The sequence below is a fragment of the Piliocolobus tephrosceles genome, chromosome 6 (genome assembly GCF_002776525.5).
Source record: "Piliocolobus tephrosceles isolate RC106 chromosome 6, ASM277652v3, whole genome shotgun sequence".
Classification (NCBI taxonomy): Eukaryota; Metazoa; Chordata; class Mammalia; order Primates; family Cercopithecidae; genus Piliocolobus; species Piliocolobus tephrosceles.
Window position 1 is genome coordinate 110,425,137 of NC_045439.1, and position 20,259 is coordinate 110,445,395.

Below are 20,259 nucleotides of genomic sequence, written 5' to 3' on the forward strand. Positions count from 1 at the left end.
ACACACACACACACACACACACGGCAGCAGCAGCAAAATTCAGTCTCCAAAACTTAACATTTATAATATATGTTGGCCGGGCACGGTGGCTCACGCCTGTAATCCCAGCACTTTGGGAGGCTGAGGCGGGTGGATCACAAGGTCAGGAGATCGAGACCTTCCTGGCTAACACGGTGAAACCGCGTCTGTACTAAAAATACAAAAAATTAGCTGGGCGTGGTGGCGGGCGCCTGTAGTCCCAGCAACTCGGGAGGCTGAGGCAGGAGAATGGCGTGAACCCAGGAGGCGGAGCTTGCAGTGAGCCGAGATCGCGCCACAGCACTCCAGCCTGGGCAACAGCGAGACTCCGTCTCAAAAAACAAAAAAAAAAACAAACAAAAAAATCCCCCCAAAAAACCATTTATAATATGTGTCCAGAATATAATGCAAAATTACTTATCTGAAAGAACCAGGAAAATGGAAGGCATTGTCAGTAGGGAAAAGAAAATATGCCCACAATAAATTTAAAAAATATGAAATGAAATGGAAATCATAAACAAATGCAAATTCCAAGAGTGAAAAAACAGCATTTAAAATTAAAATTGTTGGGTAGATTTATCAGCCAAATGGAGAAGAGGAAAGATTAACTGAACTTAAAGATAGATCAGTAGAAATCGTTACCCAGTTGGAGGATGAGAGAGACGAGAGAGACAAACATTGGAGGTAAAAAACAAAAAACAAAAAAACACAGCCTTGGGGATTTGTTAGATAATATATAAAAGTCTAACATGGATATCGTTATGTAATATCTTACAGTCTAACACAGAAAGGGGAGGGGAATGAAGAAGGCAAAATATTTTTTGGATAAATATTGGCCAAGTTTTTTTTTCCAAATTTGATTAAATTCACATAGTATTGAAAAACGCCAAGCAGGATAATAAACACCAAGAACACAATGATGTGTATGATAGTCAAACTGTTGAAAGCCAGGTATAAAGAGAAAAATCTTGACAAAAAGAGAAAAATATGACCCTTTGTATATGGGGGAACTACAGGTCAATTAATTACTGACTTCCTACCCATAACAATAGAGACCAGGAGAAAATGGAACAATAAAATAACAACCATCAATCCATAATTTTATATTCAGTGAAAATATCCTTTAAGGAAGATGACAAATTAACATTTTCCAAAAAAAGACAACTAGAGAATTCATCATTGGCAGACCTACACTGTAAGAGATCTTAAAGAAAATCCTTTCAGCTGAAGAAAATTGAAACCAGATAGACACTCAGGTCCTCAGAAAGGAATAAAGAGCATCAAAAATAGTAAATATCTGAGAATATACAAAACGTGTTTTCCTTTTATCATATCTTTTTAAAATAAAACATATGCCTATTGAAATCACAACCTAAAACATTGTGTTGTAGGATTTATATTGCTGATGGAATACATATAACAACTATGACATAAAGGATGGAGCAGGTGTAAATTATGGACCTATTTGGTAGAATGGTATAATACTAAGTATAAGTTGAATAAAAGATTACTGATGTGTAGTGTAATATCCAGAGAAACCAATAAAAAATAGTGCAAAACGTTATAGATAAAAAACAGTAGAAGTTTTAAAATGAAGTTGTTGAAAAACTAAATAAACAAAAAAGCCAGGAACTTGAGCCCAGGGGTTCAAGACCAGCCTGGGCAACAAAGTGGGACCCTGTCACTACAGAAAGTCAAAAAATTAGCCAGGTGTGTTTGTATGCACCTGTGGTCCCAGCTACAAAGGAGGCTGAGGTTGGAGGATCACTGGAGCCCAGGAGGTCAAGGCTCCAATGAGCCGTGATTTTTTTGCCACTATACTCCAGCCTAGGTGACAGAGTGAGACCCTGTCTCCAGGAAAAAAAAAAAAAAAAAAAGCCAGAAAAGGAGAAACAAATGATCAAAAAAAGTAAACGAGGCCAGTTGTGGTAGCTCACACTTGTAATCCTAGCACTTTGGGAGGCTGAGGCGGGTGGATCACCTGAGGACAGGAGTTTGAGACCAGCCTGGCCAACATGGTGAAATCCCATCTATACTAAGACACAAAATTAGCTGGGTGTGGTGGCCCATGCCTGTAATCTCTGCTAATGAGGAGGCTGAGGCAGGAGAATCAGTTGAAGCTGGTAGGCGGAGGTTGCAGTGAGCCAAGATCACACCATTGCACTCCAGCCTGGGCAAAATAACTAAACCATTAAAAAAAAAAAAAAAAAAAAAGCCAGAAAAGGAGGAACAAATGATCCAAAAAAGTAAAAGAGGCTGGGTGCAATGGCTCACGTTTGTAATCCCAACACTTTGGGAGGCTAAGGCGGGTGGATCACCTGAGGTCAGGAGTTCGAGAGTAGCCTGGGCAACATGGTGAAACCCTGTCTCTACTAAAAATACAAAAATTAGCTGGGTGTGGTGGCGGGCATCTGTAATCCCAGCTACTCAGGAGGCTGAGGCAGGAGAATTGCTTGAACCTGGGAGGTGGAGGTTGCAGTGAACCAAGATTATGCCACTGCACTTCAGCCTAGGTGACAAGAGTGAAACTCCATCTCAAAAACAAAAAAACAATGTAAAGGGCAGGAACAATGGAAAACAAACAATAAACCTGGTAGACCTAAATCTAATCATATCAATAATTACAAGGAACATTAATGGATTAAAATAAATATGAGACAGAGGTTATTAGGATAGATTACAAAACAAGACCCAACTATATACTGTCTTACGAGATGCACTTAAAATATAAAGACATAGCTAAGTTGAAAGAAAGTGGAAGCAAAAAGATATGCCATGCAAAGAGTAAGCATAAAAAGACTGAAGTGGATATATTAGTATCTGGTAGAATAGATTTAAACACAAACATTTTCAAACATTTTGTGATGATAAAGAATAAAGTCAATCAAGAATATATAGCAATCATAAATGTATGTGTGACTGCTAAAATAACTTAGAAAAATATGAATCAAAATTTGACGGAATTAAAGGGGAAATTTTTAAAACTCCCGCCATCATAGTTGGAGGCATTAACACTTCTCTTTCAGCAGTTGATAAAACAACTAAATTAAAAAATCAAAAATGTAAATTTGAACAATATTATGAACAACTTTGACCTAAAGAACACTATTTCTAACAACTTTCTTTTCAAGTGTACATTCTTTTCAAGTGTACGTGGTACATTCGCTAGCGTAGACCACATATGGGCTGTATTAGTTTATTGCTGCATAATAATATTACCACAAACTGGCCGGGCGCGGTGGCTCACGCCTGTAATCCCAGCACTTTGGGAGGCCGAGGCGGGCGGATCACAAGGTCAGTAGATCGAGACCATCCTGGCTAACACGGTGAAACCCGTCTCTACTAAAAATACAAAAAATTATCCGGGCGTGATGGTGGGCGGCCCCTGTAGTCCCAGCTACTTGGGAGACTGAGGCAGGAGAATGATATGAACCTGGGAGGCGGAGGTTACAGTGAGGCAAGATGGCGCCACTGCACTCCAGCTTGGGTAACAGAGTGAGACTCCGTCTCAAATGATAATAATAATAATAATGATAATAATAATAATAATAATAATACCACAAATTTGGTTACTTAAAAGAACGTACATTTATTATCTCACAATTTCTGTGGTTCAGAAGTTCCTGCATTGTTTAACTGGGTGCTCTGCTACAGGGTCTTGCAAAGCTGCTTTTGTATTTTTTTTTTTCTGATTTTTCCTAATTTTTCTGTCTTGAAGTCTCTCACATGCGAGTGGCTGTAAACTCTAGCCCTGCCCTGATGAGACTCTAGGAATTTGGACATAGATGTTTACAATGTGCCTTTCATGGGTATTTCTTTATCCTGGCAAGTGCCCTCATGCCTAAGTGTCTTACCTATGACCAGATGTCCCTCTCACAGCACACTTGCATATCCTGGCGGATGCTCTTAGAGCTCTTGTCTGTGTCCAGTTTATTCCTACCAAAATAGCAGATAGCCACTCTCTAGGAGAATCCTGACAAAGAAGTTAGGGTCGAGTATATCAGTCAGGTGAGACACAGGAGGCAGCTCAACAAAACACACGAAATAACAGCGGTGTATTACTTAACAGATGCCAGAGAGAAGAGGGCAGCATGCCTTCCAGGGCCAACAGGAAGTAGGGAGCCATCCAGGACATGCACAGTCAACTAGTGGTTGGGGAACAGGAGAAAGAGTGCAAGGGACCTGTGGGCTGAGGCTTTTATTGGGATCCAGGGCATTTTCCAAGCAGGTTTCCCTCAGGGAGCTGTCATTGGTGGGTTTAGAGCAAGCAGGCACAGATTTCATGGAGTCATTCTGTGTCTGAGAAATCTGTATTACGGTTCTTTAGGGGGACAGAACTAATAGGATAGATGTGTATATGAAGGGGAATTTAGTAGGAGAATTGACTCACATGATCACAAAGTGAAGTCCCACTGTAGGCCATCTGCAAGCTGCGGAGCAAGGAAGCCAGTCCGAGTCCCAAAACCTCAAAAATAGGAAGCCAACAATGCAGCCTTCAGTCTGTGGCCGAAGGTATAAGAGGCCCCTAGCATGTCACTGGTGTAAGTCCAAGAGTCCAAAAGCTGAAGAACTTGGAGTCTGATGTTCGAGGGCAGGAAGCATCCAGCATGGGAAAAAGATGAAGGCCGGAAGACTCAGCAAGTCAAATCCTTCCATGTTCTGCCTGCTTTATTCTAGCTGCCCTGGCAGCTGATTAGACAGTGCCCACTCAGATTGAGGGTGCGTCTGCCTCTCCCAGTCCACTGATTCAAATGTTAATCTCCTTTGGCAACACCCTCACAGACACACCCAGGAAGAATACTTTGCATCCTTCAGTCTAATGAAGTTGACACTCAGTATTAACCATCACGGAGAGGTGGTTACTGTGGCATATTTCTGCAGTCCTTGTGGGTATGGGGTCAGTGGAGCAAGTCAAGTAGGTTGAATCTGGTTGCTTCTTAGGGAGGTGGTTACCAGGAGGCAGTTGTGTAAGGTAGTTATCTGCTTGACCACATTGAGGAGCCGAGAGGAGGTAGAGAACTGGAAACTGTGCTAAGGGTTACTAAGACCTGCTTCTGGCATAAAAATGTCCAACTTAACATTCAGTACGGATGCTGAGGCAACATAAAATTATAGGAATTCACTTTAGCTATCATTAAGGTGTTGGTAGGGCTGTGGTCTTAGCTGAGGCTTGCTTAGGGAAGGATTCACTTCCAAGCTAATGTGGTTGCTGGTGGCATTCAGTTCCTTGCAGGCTGCCAGTCTGAGCGTTTCCATTTCTTGCTAGCTGTCAGCTGGAGGCCGTCTCAGCTTCTTGCCATTCAGCAGCTCACAAGCTGGCAGTTTGCTTCTTCAAAGCTAGCAAGAGTCTCCTAGCAAGGTGGGTTACAATCTTATGTAATGTAATCACATACTTTTTGTCACTTTTGTCACAATCTACTGGTTAGAATATATAGCTCCGTCCCATGCTTAAGAGGAGAGGAACACAAAGAGCATGAATATTAGGAGGTGGGGATAATAGGAGCCGCCCTAGTGTCTGTCTGCCACAATATACTGGGCCTTAAAACAATAAACCACATTCTTTTGAAATGTGCATGGTACATTAACCAGCATAGACCATGTGTAGGTCCATAGAACAAGTTTCAGAAATTTTCAAAAGATTGAAATCATATAGAGGATGTTCTTTGAGAACAATGGAATTCAATTGGAAACCAATAATATTAAAATCTAGAAAAACTACAAATATTTGGAATTTAATTAGCGTACTTCTAAATAATCTATATGTCAAAGACAACATTTTGAACTGAATGAAAATGAAAATAAAGCAATATCACAATTGTGGAATGCAGCTGAAGTTATATTCAGAGGGAAGTTTATGTGTTTAAACTCCTTAACTTAGAAAAGGAGCAAGATATAAATGAATGTTTTGAGTTCTGACCTTAATAAATTAGAAAAAAAAGAGCAAATTAATTCTAAAATAAGTAGAGAGAAGAAATAATAAAGACAAGGGCCAAAATCAATAAAAGAGAAAATGGACAATGATAGAAAAAAAATTACTCTAATCAAAAGCTTGTTATTTGAAGAGATCAATTAAAGTTTTAAATCTATCTAGAATGATCAAGAGTTAGAGAGAAGGCACTAATTACTGGTAATTAGAATGAAAACTGGGGCATTGCTATAGATCCTGTGGAAATGAAAAAGATAAAAAGAAAATATTTTGTACAATTTCATATCAATAAAGAAGTACACACAACTTAGATGAACTAGATAATAGTCTTAAAAGACACGGATTACAGAACTAGCCACAGAACAAATACAAAACTTTAATAGATGTTTATTATGGAAAGAAATTGAATTTGTTGTTAAAAGAAATTGAATTTGTTGTTAATTAAAGGAACTGAATTTGTCCTTCCTGCAAAGAAAACTGCAGGCCCACATGGTATCACTGCATACAGCTATCAGACATTTAAGGAATAAATAATACAAATTCTACACAAATGCATTAAGAAAATGGAGGGTATTTCCCTACTCATTTTATTAGACTAGTATTATCTTGATCCCCAAACAAGACACAGACATCACAAGAAAACTTAAAACCAATATCCTTCAACGCAGATGCAAAAATGAAATTCAACATTATGTATCTATATGTCACCAGGTAGGATTTTTCCTAGGAATGCAAGGTTTGTTCAACATTAAAAAATTTATCAATGCAATTCATCGTATTCATACAGTAAAGCAGAAAAAACACATGGTCATTTTGCTTGGCATGGAATGTGCCTTTGACAAAATCTAACACCAGTCATGATAAAATCTTTCAGCAAACTAACATAAAATACAAAGGTAGTTTAACGTCTGAAAGTTAACTGATGTAATACACTATATTAATAGAATAAAAGAAGACAGTCATCTTTTTTTTTCTTTTTTTAAAAATTATACTTTAAGTAGGCCGGGTACGGTGGCTCAAGCCTGTAATCCCAGCACTTGGGGAGGCCGAGACGGGCGGATCACGAGGTCAGGAGATCGAGACCATCCTGGCTAACACGGTGAAACCCCGTCTCTACTAAAAAATACAAAAAAAAGTAGCCGGGCGAGGTGGCGGGCGCCTGTAGTCCTAGCTACTCGGGGGGCTGCGGCAGGAGAATGGCGTAAACCCGGGAGGCGGAGCTTGCAGTGAGCTGAGATCCAGCCACTGCACTCCAGCCTGGGCGGCAGAGAGAGTCCGTCTCAAAAAAAAAAAAATTATACTTTAAGTTCTAGGGTACATGTGCACAATGTGCAAGTTTGTTACATATATATACATGTGCCATGTTGGTGTGCTGCAACCATCAACTCGTCATTTACATTAGGTATATCTCCTGATGCTATCCCTCCGCCCTCCCCCCACACCATGACAGGCCCCAGGGTGTGATGTTCCCCACCCTGTGTCCAAGTGTTCTCATTATTCAGTTCCCACCTATGAGTGAGAACATATGGTGTTTAGTTTTCTGTCCTTGTGATAGTTTGCTCAGAATGATGGTTTCCAGCTTCACCCATGTCCCTACAAAGGACATGAACTCATCCTTTTTTATGGCTGCATAGTATTCCATGATGTATATGTGCCACATTTTCTTAATCCAGTCTATCATTGATGGACATTTGGGTTGGTTCCAAGTCTTTGCTATTGTGAATAGTGCCACAATAAACATACGTGTACATGCGTCTTTATAGCAGCATGATTTATAATCCTTTGGGTATATACCCAGTAATGGGATGACTAGGTCAAATGGTATTTCTAGTTCTAGATCCTTGAGGAATCGCCACACTGAGAAGACAGTCATCTTAATAAAAGCAGAAAACACAACTGACAAAGTTCAGCACCCATTGATAATAGAAACTCTCTGCAAACTAGGAATAGATGGAAATGTGCTAAACCTCATCAAGGGAATCTATGAAAAAACCCAGTAGCTAACCACCTACTTAATGGTGGCAGTTTGAAGGCTCTCTATCTCAGGAATAAGGCAAAGTTGTCTGCTTACATGTTCTGTCCAACATTGTACTATGTATTTTAGCCATGTAGTACGGCAAAGAAAAAAAATCATAACCGGTCAAAAAGGAAGAAGTAAAACTGTCTTTATTTGCAGACAACAGGGTTTGTAGGTAGAAAGCCCCAAGGAATCTACAGAAAAAGCTACTGGAAGAACTAATAAGTGAATTTAACACTGCCACAAAATGCAAAGTCAGTGTACCCAAAATCAGTTATATTTCTGTATCCTATCATTGAGCAATTGGAAAATAAAATTTAAAAATGTGTTTACAATCATGTAAATGTTAAATATTTAGAAATAAATGTAGCAAAAGATTTGTGAGAAATGTACACTGAAAACTATAGAACAGTGCTGAGAGAAATCAAAGACCACATAAATCATTGGATACATATGCTGTTTTAATTAGAAGACTCAATAGTGTTAGGGTGGCATTTTTCTCCAAATTGATTAGATTTGGCACAATCCCAATAAAAATCTCAGCAAGTTTTTTCAGAGACATTGATAAGATGATTTCAATATTTATATGGAAAGTCAAGGCACATAGAATAGCCAAAACAATTGCAAGAAAGAACAAAATTGGAAGACTTAACGTTACCTCATTTCAAGACCTGCTACACAGTTATAATACGACAGAGTGGCAATGGCATGAGAATAGATATATTGTTCAATGGAATAGAGAGTGTAGAAATACATGCACGTGTGTGTATGTGAGAGAGCGAGAGAGAGAATATATACACATATATATGATCAGTTCCTGTTTAACAAAAAATGCTGAGGTAATTCAAGGGAAAGTGTAGTCTTTCAGTACACCGTACTAGAACAACTGGTCTGTATAGAATGAAATGAATCTTGGCCCTTACCACACATCATACAGAAAATTAGGATGAGCTATAATGATGAAACTTCTATAGGAACACACAGGAAAAAAAAATCTTTGCTCTATTGGGTTACACAAAGTTTTCGTGAACAGTACCAAAAAGGATGAGCCATAAAAGAAAACTGCCTTGAAAGGAACTTCAACACATTAAAACTTTTCTTCTTTAAGAAACACGGTTATGGAAAATGCAAGCCATAGATTGGGAAAAAGTATCTTCAGACATATATCTGGAAACAACCTAAAAGTCCATCGTCAAATGAATGGATAATCTCATGTACCCCATAAACACATACACCTACTATGTACCCACAAAAATTAAAAACATTAAAAAAAAAAAATGTGGGCTGGACATGGTGGCTCACACCTGTAATCTCAGCACTTTGGAAGGCCAAGGTGGGAGGATCACTTGAGCCCAGGAGTTCGAGACCAGCCTGGTGATGAGACCTTGTCTCTACAAAAAAAATTTTAAAACTTAGCCAGGTGTGGTGATGCATGCCTGTGGTCCCAGCTACTCAGGAGGCTGAGGTGGGAGGATCACTTGAGCCCAGGAAGTTGAGGCTGCAGTGAGCCGTGTTCGTGCCACCTCACTCCAGCCTGGGTGACAGAGAAAGACCCTGTCTCAAAAACAAAAAAACAAAAAATGTAGTCTAGATCCTTCTGTAGTTTATAAGTGTCATGACAGGCTGTCCATGCACATGTGTAAGATGTGCCACCCTTGAAGCTTGTTACAATATGGGCAGATTACCAATCTCACATGAAAAAAAAAAAAAAAGAAATGTATATACATACAGTGTTTATTCAACCTTTAAAAAGAAGGAGATTCTGCAATATGTGACTGTACAAATTAATCAGGATATTATGCTAACTGAAATGAGACAGTCACAGAAAGACCAGAAAGACGGATACTTCATGTTTCCATTTATATGAAATATCTAAAATAGTCAAATTCATAGAATCAAAGAGTGGAATGCTGGTTGCTGTGTTGGGGAGAGGGGTGAATAGAAATGAAAGTTAATAATTAACAGGCATTAAACTTGAGTCAAGCAGGAAGAATAAGCTCTAGAGATCTGCTGTACAATGTTGTGCCTAAAGTTAACATTAATGTATGTGCAACTAAAAATGTAAGAGGGTAGAGCTGCCGGGTGCAGTGGCTGACACCTGTAATCCCACCACTTTGGGAGGCTGAGGCAGGTGGATCACTTGAGCCTACAAATTTGAGACTATCTCAGGCAACTTGGTGAAAAACCCTGTTTCTACAAAAAAGCACAACAATTAGTCAGGCATGATGGTGTGCGCCTGTAGTCCCACTACTTGGGAGGCTGAGGTGGAAGGATTGCTTGAGCCCAGGAGGCGGAGGTTTCAAGTGAGCTGACATTGCACCACTGCACTCCAGCCTGAGCAACAGAACAAGACTCTGTCTCAAAAAATGAAATGAAATGAATGAATAAATACATAAATAAATAGGGTAGTGATCATGTTAAATATTCTTACCACAAGAGAAACAATGAAACAAAGATATCTGACAAAGGCCATTAACCCCCTCTATATGTGAAATCTCTTACAACTCAATATAATTAAAAGGCCAATTAAAAATGGGCAAAACTTGACTGGGCACAGTGGCTTACACGTGTAATTCCAGCACTTTGGGAGGCCAAGGTGGGCGGATCACCTGAGGTTGGGAGTTCAAGACCAGCCTGACCAACATGGAGAAACGCCATCTCTACTAAAAATACAATAATTAACCAGGCATGGTGATGCATTCCTGTAATCCCAGCTACTGTGGAGGCTGAGGCAAAAGAATCACTTGAACCCGGGAGGCGGAGGTTGCTGTGAGCCGAGATTGCGCCATTGCATTCCAGCCTAGGCAACAAGAGTGAAACTCCATCTCAAAAAAAAAAAAAAAGGCAAAACTCTTGAACAGACAGTGTCTTTGTATTGTTCAAGTGTATTTGTCTAGCTGGATGGTAAGATTAGGGATAGATATATAATTACATTTACATTTTGTATTTTTATATTTAATAGTATTTAGTTAGTTGTAAAAAACCGTAGATAAGATTGGAAAGGGAAAATGTAGAGAGAACAGAGAGGTGGGGCAATACTTAGAGAATATCAGTATTTAACTGGCAGATAGTAGAAGAGGAACCTAAGTAAGCCACTGAAGGAACAGTTCGAGTGGTATGAGGAGCACTGGAAGAGATGTGTCATAGAAGCGAAATGAAATGAATGTTTCAAAGAGAAAATGGTCAGTAGTATCTAAAAACATAAAGAGGGCCAAAAAAAGAAGTATCTGGAAAGTGTTGATTGCTTTAACAAGATTGGTGACTTTACAAGAGCCTTTTCAGAGGAATGGATCTCAAGGGAAGAGACAGAAACCAGACTGTAGGGTTTTGAAGCATAACAGGAATTAAGGAAATGAAGTAAAGGCAGTGGTATGGTATAGTGGTTAAGAGTATAGGCTGGGAGGCCAAGGCAGGCGGGTCATGAGGTCAAGAAATCGAGACCATCCCGGATAACATGGTGAAACCCCCTCTCTACTTAAAATACAAAACATTAACCTGGAGTGGTGGTAGGCGCCAGTAGTCCCAGCTACTCGGGAGGCTGAGGCAGGAGAATTGCTTGAACCCAGGAGAAGGAGGTTGCAGTGAGCCGAGATCGTGCCACTGCACTCCAGCCTGGCGACAGAGCAAGAGAGTATAAGCCGGGCATGTTGGCTCATGCCTGTAATCCCAGCACTTTGTGAGGCTGAGGCGGGTAGACCACCTGAGGTCAAGAGTTTGAGACCAGCCTGGCCAACATGGCAAAACCGTGTCTCTACTAAAAATACAAAAATTAGCTGGGTGCAGTGGCGCGTACCTGTAATCCCAGCTACTTGAGAGGCTGTGGCGGGAGAATAGCTTGAACCCAGGAGGCAGAAGCTGCAGCGAGCCAAGATCACGCCATTGCACTCCAGCCTGGGTTACAGAGTGAGGCTTCATCTCAAACAAACAAACAAACAAACAGAAAAGAGTATGGCCTCGGGAGCCAGGTGCTGGAGTTTCAATCCTGGCTGTCCACTTTCTAGCTGTGTGATCTGTATGAAATAAAGAAAGGAATGGTACCTACCTCACAGGTGGTTATAGAAATTCAAAGAATTAATATACGGGCTGGGCACTGTGGCTCACGTCTGTAATCCTAGCACTTTGGGAGGCCAAGGCAGGCGGGTCACCTGAGATCAGGAGTTCGAGACCATCCTGGCCAACATGGTGAAACCCCGTCTCTACTAAAAATACAAAAATTAGCCGGGCGTGGTGTTGCGCGCCTGTAATCCCAGCTACTCGGGAGGCTGAGGCAGGAGAATGGCATGAACCCAGAAGGCAGGGGTTGCAGTGAGCCGAGATTGTACCACTGCACTCCAGCCTGGGCAACAGAGCAATACTCTGTCTCAAAAAAAAAAAAAAAAGAGAGAGAGAAAAGCATTAATATACAAAACCTGCTTACAGCAGTGTCTGGCACAGAGTAATTGCTATCTAAGTGTTCTTGTTTTTATTATTAAAGATTATTCTCTGAAAAGGTTTGACTGGGAATGGAAGAAAAAGATGTATTTTGCTTTGCTGGAGAAGGGAGGGAAAGTCAAGGGGAGGAGAAATTTAAAAACATTTATATGCCTAGAGAAACCTAGATCAAAGAAAAAGCCAAAGGTGTAAAAGAGAGCAATGAGAACAGATGATGCAAGGCTCCAAAGTTCAGAGAACTGAATAAGGGGGATGAGACTCAAAACAAGAGGACTCCTGACTCACTAGATTAGGGGTAAGGATGGGTTCTGATAAATACCAATATGTTGGGAGTGTTCTGGTGCCTTTGATTTTGGCCAATTAAGAGGTAACGTGCTATGAAGAAATGGAGTTGGGGGAAGGATAGTTTGGATTAGTTTGGAAAAGTTTACACCCATGAGATAACTTGAGACAACCTGAGGTCTTATAAAACCAGTCTTAGAATCATTGAATTAACCATCTTAACTCAAAAGAAGAAAGAATGTAATAAAAATCAAACAAAATTTTAAAAATCTAGGAAGGTTATAATCATTAGGCCTGTGATTAAAAGGTTTTCTTTCTAATTTCTTTCTAAACCTGAATGGTACTTCAGGTTTTTAACGAGATGCAAAAATTACTTTAATTGCTTACCTGCCTAAGAATTCTGACTTTTAAATTCAGGAAATAATTGTAGATATAACTAACAAGGAAAACTGTGAATTTTATAGTCTGGGTGATCTGAGCTTGGGGTAAGCAATAATTAAAATTTTTTCTTTTTTTTCTAACAGTGATCCTTATGTGAGAGTGACGTTATATGACCCAATGAATGGAGTTCTTACAAGTGTGCAAACAAAAACCATTAAAAAGGTTAGACTTAGCAATATTCAAAAGTTTTTAATGTACTTTGTTTTATTTTTAGAAGACAAAACATTATTTAGTTATACTATGTTTATTATTTTTCAGAGTTTGAATCCAAAGTGGAATGAAGAAATATTATTCAGAGTAAGTATATATTTTATTTTACTAAAGTGGAAAAGTAAGTTTTTTTCTCAGGAGGTTAGAATGATAAATTCTCAATTATAATATTTGAAGATGTATCTCAGAATTTGCTTGAAATTGTGAAAATGTAAAAGGAATTGAAATTGAGGATGACATAGTCCTGGAACCATTTGTCTTATGAAAAACATAAATTTAAAATAATGGAGAGGTAAAAGACTGGAATTATCTCATTTAGTGAAACTGATTTAGAGACTGTACAGTAGTCTTATTCCAGTTGAGCAGATTCAGTGTTTTCTCATAAAGATGATGCCAATTATATTTATGTCTCCTCAGTCGTTTATTATTAAACAGATTAGGGCCTATCAAGTGAATACATTTCTTTTTATCCACACGTCATTCACATTGCTGCCTTTCCACCCCATCTGCCTCATTTACCACAGGAGCAAACTCCAATCAGCAGTTATTTCCAGTTCCTCAGTAGGACCCTCAAACTGACAGTGTCTCTATGTACCTATTTAATATCAGAGTCCTTACTGTTGCCAGAATCAAAACCCTAGCAGAGCAGTGGTAGAGATGCATTTCAGGAATTTCCCCTCTCTGGATTATTCCCACTTGTATCATCCTTCAAATGTTCTTCCTTGACCCCATTTTCCCCTTTAGCTGTTGACTTGTTTCTCTGTTCACCTGAATAAGGAACATTCATGGGAGAGTTGTCTACCCTCATCATTTCTGCTTCTCCAGGATGCTCCTTGACCCACTGTACTCTCACTCACATCCCCGTCACTCAAATGAAACTGCTGTTATTCAGGTCCCCAGTGACTTCCCTGCTGCCAGGTTCATCTCATCTCATCTTACTCATGCTCTTCGCAGCATTTGACATGGCAGATCATTCCTGAAGCACCAGCCTCTCTGGAGGCTTCTATGGTACCATACTTGATTTCAGTAAGGAAAACAGAAGCCGTTCTTCCGTACTTCATGTTTAAAGATATTTTGTTTGTTTTGTTTTGTTCAATTTTAATGAAGTGAATTTGAAGGGAAGAAATTGCTGACACTAAGGGCAAGGAAGCTGTTGCTGAAGATCCAGCCAACGGCACCAATTAAGTTGCTTCTGTTTTTTCGGTTTGGAGTAAGATTTTCCCCACTGTATGTAGTATGACATGAAAACATTTTTTTTTTTTTTTTTGAGACTGAGTCTTGCTCTGTTGCCCAGGCTGGAGTGCAGTGGCCGGATCTCAGCTCACTGCAAGCTCCGCCTCCCAGGTTTATGCCATTCTCCTGCCTCAGCCTCCCGAGTAGCTGGGACTACAGGCGCCCGCCACCTCGCCCGGCTAGTTTTTTGTACTTTTTAGTAGAGACGGGGTTTCACCGTGTTAGCCAGGATGGTCTCGATCTCCTGACCTCGTGATCCACCCGTCTCAGCCTCCCAAAGTGCTGGGATTACAGGCTTGAGCCACCGCGCCCGGCCATGAAAACATTTTAAATCGGTTAGGAAATTTTGGGTTCTTGAAGAAATGATATTGAATCAATTGGATAGTCATACGAAGAAAAATGAAGCTAAATTTCTGTTTTTACTATTTCACCAGAATAAATTCCAGGCTTGATAATGTCTGGTTTTGATTGCTGTTTTGGCACAAGTGTTGCTTAGGAGAGTGTTTTTGAATTCCCAAGTTGTTGAGTTATTTATTTATTTATAATTTTGTTTTATTTTACTTAATTTGTTACATTTTTCTTAGAAATGTATGTATTTTCAATATATTTCAAAGTTTTCTCTCTACCTCTTATGTTTTTTCTGATATTATTGGCTTGCCCATGTTAAATAATGTTTAGTCATAATAACAATGGATATATATTTGTCTTGTGTCAATTTTAGTGGGAATGCATCTAGCATGTCTCCATTAAATATGAATAGCTTTTTATTATTTATCATATTAAAGATGTATTCAGCTATTGCTGTTTTTTCAAGAGTTAAAAGAAAAAACATATTGATACTTCCAGTTTGAGCCATGATACAGTAACAGGATATTGGGCTTAACCTGATGTGTAAACAACCATAAAGCTGGGGGGGAATAGGAGAAATGGGGGGATGTTGGTCAAAGTATACTGACTTTTAGTAGTAAGCTAGGTAAGTTCTGAGATCTAACATGTAGCATGGTGACTATAGTTAATAATAATGTATGTACACTCTAAATGTACTAAGAGTAGATTTTAAGTGGTCTCACTATACACACACACAATGGTAGGTAACTATGTGTGGTGACAGATGTGTTAATTTGATTATGGTAATCATTTCACAGAGTAAACATATATCAAATCACATGTATACTTTGAATATTTACAATCGTTATTTGTCATTTATAACTCAAGAAAACTGGAAAAAAGAAATCTACTTAGATATAGTGAAATAGATGGTTAAAATTTAAAAGATGCAAAGAGACATACCATGCAAAAGTAATCAAAAGAAACTGAGGTAGCCATATCAATGTCAGACAAAGTAGACCTTAGAATAAGAACAATTACTGGGCATAAAAGGACCATTATATGATGATAAAAAGGGGAAATTCATGAAGAAGCCAGAAACAGCTCTAACTGCTTATGCACCTAATGACAAAGCTTTAAAATACCCAAAGCAATAAATGATAGAACTGAAAGGAGAAATGGGCAATTATCCTATGTGGAGAATTTAGCACTCTTCTTTTTCTCAGTAACTGGTAGAACAAGTAGAAAAAAAAAATTTAGTAGTGATATGGAAGTCCTGAAGAACACTATCAAGTTGATTTTACCTAATTGACATCTATAGACTCTCTATTCCAACAGTAGCAGAATATGTAGTCTTTTGAAGTACACATAGAGTAGTTACTGAGTAATCTGGGCCAAAACCCAAACCCTAACAATTTTAAAAGAATAGAAATCATGCAGATTATGGTCTGTGACTAGAATGAAGTGAAAGCAAGAATCAATAACAAAAAGGTATCTAGAAAATCCCCAAATATTTGGATGATAAACACTTCTAAGTAGCTCATGGGTCAGATAAAAATTCTCAGTGGAAATTAGAAGATATTTTAAGAGAATGAAACTTTTTGATGGGGTTGTTTGTTTTTTTCTTGTAAATTTGTTTGAGTTCTTTGTAGGTTCTGGATATTAGCCCTTTGTCAGATGAGTAGATTGCAAAAATTTTCTCCCATTCTATAGGTGGCCTGTTCACTCTGATGGTAGTTTTTTTTGCTGTGCAGAAGCTCTTTAGTTTAATTAGATCCCATTTGTCAATTTTGACTTTTGTTGCCATTGCTTTTGGTGTTTTAGACATGAAGTCCTTGCCCATGCCTATGTCCTGAATGGTATTACCTAGGTTTTCTTCTAGGGTTTTTATGGTATTAGGTCTAACATTTAAGTCTCTAATCCATCTTGAATTAATTTTCGTATAAGGAGTAAGGAAAGGATCCAGTTTCAGCTTTCTACTTATGGCTAGCCAATTTTCCCAGCACCATTTATTAAATTAGGGAATCCTTTCCCCATTTCTTGTTTTTTTCAGGTTTGTCAAAGATCAGATGGTTGTAGATGTGTGGTATTATTTCTGAGGACTCTGTTCTGTTCCGTTGGTCTATATCTCTGTTTTGGTACCAGTACCATGCTGTTTTGGTTACTGTAGCCTTGTAGTATAGTTTGAAGTCAGGTAACGTGATGTCTCCAGCTTTGTTCTTTTGACTTAGGATTGTCTTGGCAATGTGGGCTCTTTTTTGGTTCCATATGAACTTTAAAGCAGTCTTTTCCAATTCTGTGAAGAAACTCATTGCTAGCTTAATGGGGATGGCATTGAATCTATAAATTACCTTGGGCAGTATGGCCATTTTCACGATATTGATTCTTCCTATCCATGAGCATGGTATGTTCTTCCATTTGTTTGTGTCCTCTTTTATTTCATTGAGCAGTGGTTTGTAGTTCTCCTTGAAGAGGTCCTTTACATCCCTTGTAAGTTGGATTCCTAGGTATTTTATTCTCTTTGAAGCAATTGTGAATGGAAGTTCATTCCTGATTTGGCTCTCTGTTTGTCTGTTACTGATGTATAAGAATGCTTGTGATTTTTGCACATTAATTTTGTATCCTGAGACTTTGCTGAAGTTGCTTATCAGCTTAAGGAGCTTTTGGGCTGAGATAATGGGGTTTTCTAAATATACAATCATGTCATCTGCAAACAGGAACAATTTGGCTTCCTCTTTTCCTAATTGAATACCCTTGATTTCTTTCTCTTGCCTGATTGCCCTAGCCAGAACTTCCAACACTATGTTGAATAGGAGTGGTGAGAGAGGGCATCCGTGTCTTTTGCCGGTTTTCAAAGGGAATGCTTCCAGTTTTTGTCCATTCAGTATGATATTGGCTGTGGGTCTGTCATAAATAGCTCTTATTATTTTGAGATATGTCCCATCAATACCTAGTTTATTGAGAGTTTTTTAGCATGAAAGGCTGTTGAATTTTGTCAAAGGTCTTTTCTGCATCTATTGAGATAATCATGTGGTTTTTTTCATTGGTTTTGTTTATGTGATGGATTATGTTTTATTGATTTGCATATGTTAAACTATCTTTGCATCCCTTGGATGAAGCCCACTTGATCATGGTGGAAAAGCTTTTTGATGTGCTGCTGGATTCGGTTTGCCAGTATTTTATTGAGGATATTGGCATCGATGTTCATCAGGGATATTGGTCTAAAATTCTCTTTTTTGTTGTTGTGTCTCTGCCAGGCTTTGGTATCAGGATGATGCTGGCCTCATAAAATGAATTAGAGAGGATTCTCTCTTTTTCTATTGATGGGAATAGTTTCAGAAGTAATGGTACCAGCTCCTCTTTGTACCTCTGGTAGAATTCAGCTGTGAATCCAACTGGTCCTGGACTTTTTTTGGTTGGTAGGCCATTAATTATTGCCTCAATTTCAGAGCCTCTTATTGGTCTATTCAGAGATTCAACTTCTTCCTGGTTTAGTCTTGGGAGGGTGTATGTGTCCAGGAATTTATCCATTTCTTCTAGATTTTCGAGTTTATTTGCATGCAGGTGTTTATAGTATTTGCTGATGGTAGTTTGTATTTCTGTGGGATCGGTGGTGATATCCCCTTTATCATTTTTTATTGTGTCTATTTGATTCTACTCTATTTTCTTCTTTATTAGTCTTGCTAGCAGTCAGCTCCTGGATTCACTGCGTTTTTGAAGGATTTTTTTTGTGTCTCTATCTCCTTCAGTTCTGCTCTGATCTTAATTATTTCTTGCCTTCTGCTAGCTTTTGAATTTGTTTGCTCTTGCTTCTCTAGTTCTTTTAATTGTGATGCTAGGGTGTCGATTTTAGATCTTTCCTGCTTTCTCTCGTGGGCATTTAGTGCTATACATTTCCCTCTACACACTCCTTTAAATGTGTCCCAGAGATTCTGGTACGTTATGTCTTTGTTCTCATTGGTTTCAAAGAACATCTTTATTTCTGCCTTCGTTTAGTTATTTACCCAGTAGTCATTCAGGAGCAGGTTGTTCAGTTTTCATGTATTTGTGCATATTGGGGTGAGTTTCTTAATCCCGAGTTCCAATTTGATTGTGCTATGGTCTGTGAGACAGTTTGTTGTGATATCTGTTCTTTTACACTTGCTGAGGATTGCTTTACTTCCAGTTATGTGGTCAGTTTTAGAATAAGTGCGATGTGGTGCTAAGAAGAACGTGTATTTTGTTGATTTGAGGTGAATCTCTCACGGTTATTGTGTGGGAGTCTAAGTCTTTGTAGGTCTCTAAAGACTTGCTTTATGAATCTGGGTGCCCCTGTATTGGGTGCATATATATTTAGGATAGTTAGCTCTTCTTGTTGAATTGATCCCTTTACCATTATGTAATGGCCTTCTTTGTCTCTTTTGATCTTTGTTGGTTTAAAGTCTGTTTTATCAGAGACTAGGATTGCAACCCCTGCTTTTTTTTTTTTTTTTTTTTTTTTTTTTTTGCTTTCCATTTGTCTGGTAGATCTTCCTGCATCCCTTTATTTTGAGCCTATGTGTGTCTCTGCACATGAGATGGGTCTCCTGAATACAGCATACTGATGGGTCTTGACTCTATCTAATTTGCCAGTCTGTGTCTTTCAATTGGGGCATTTAGCCCATTTACATTTAAGGTTAATATTGTTATGTGTGAATTTGATCCTATGATTATGATGTTAGCTGGTTATTTTGCCCATAATTGATGCAGTTTCTTCATAGCATCGACGATCTTTATAATTTGGCATGGTTTTGCAGTGGCTAGTACCAGTTGTTCTCTTCCATGTTTAGTGCTTCCTTCAGGAACTCGTGTAAGGCAGGCCTGGTGGTGACAAAATCTCTCAGCTTGTCTATAAAGGATTTTATTTCTCCGTCACTAATGAAGCTTAGTTTGGCTGGATATTAAATTCTGGGTTGAAAATTCTTTTCTTTAAGAATGTTCAGTATTGGCCTCCACTCTATTCTGGTTTGTAGGGTTGCTGCCGAGAGATCCGCTGTTAGTCTGATGTGCTTCCCTTTGTGGGTAACCTTACCTTTCTCTGGCTGCCCTTAACATTTTTTCCTTCATTTCAAACTTGGTGAATCTGACAGTTATGTATCTTGGTGTTGCACTTCTTGAGGAGTATCTTTGTGGTGTTCTCTGTATTTCCTGAATTTGAATATTGCCCTGTCTTGCTAGGTCGGAGAAGTTCTCCTGGGAAATATCCTGAAGAGTGTTTTCCAGCTTGGTTCCATTCTCCCTGTCACTTTCAGGTACACCAATCAAACATAGAGTTGGTCTTTTCACATAGTCCCGTATTTCTTGGAGGCTTTGTTCGTTTCTTTTTATTCTTTTTTCTCTGAAGTTGTCTTCTCAC

The 20,259-nt window shown here is 38.9% G+C and overlaps 1 protein-coding gene and 1 non-coding gene across 3 annotated transcripts in view; both read left to right on the forward strand.

Moving 5' to 3' along the window:
- NEDD4 (NEDD4 E3 ubiquitin protein ligase) overlaps window positions 1-20,259 on the forward strand; it is a 168,020-nt gene that overhangs the window by 27,812 nt on the left and 119,949 nt on the right. For both annotated transcript variants that reach the window (XM_023228624.2, XM_023228625.2), the window contains exons 3-4: window positions 13,199-13,277; window positions 13,374-13,412. In XM_023228624.2, coding sequence (XP_023084392.1) covers window positions 13,199-13,277; window positions 13,374-13,412 — 118 coding nt within the window. The remainder of the gene's footprint in view (window positions 1-13,198; window positions 13,278-13,373; window positions 13,413-20,259) is intronic.
- On the forward strand, window positions 9,553-9,656 carry LOC111553721. The gene has a single exon (XR_002735042.1). It is a non-coding gene; the product is annotated as a small nucleolar RNA U13 (small nucleolar RNA).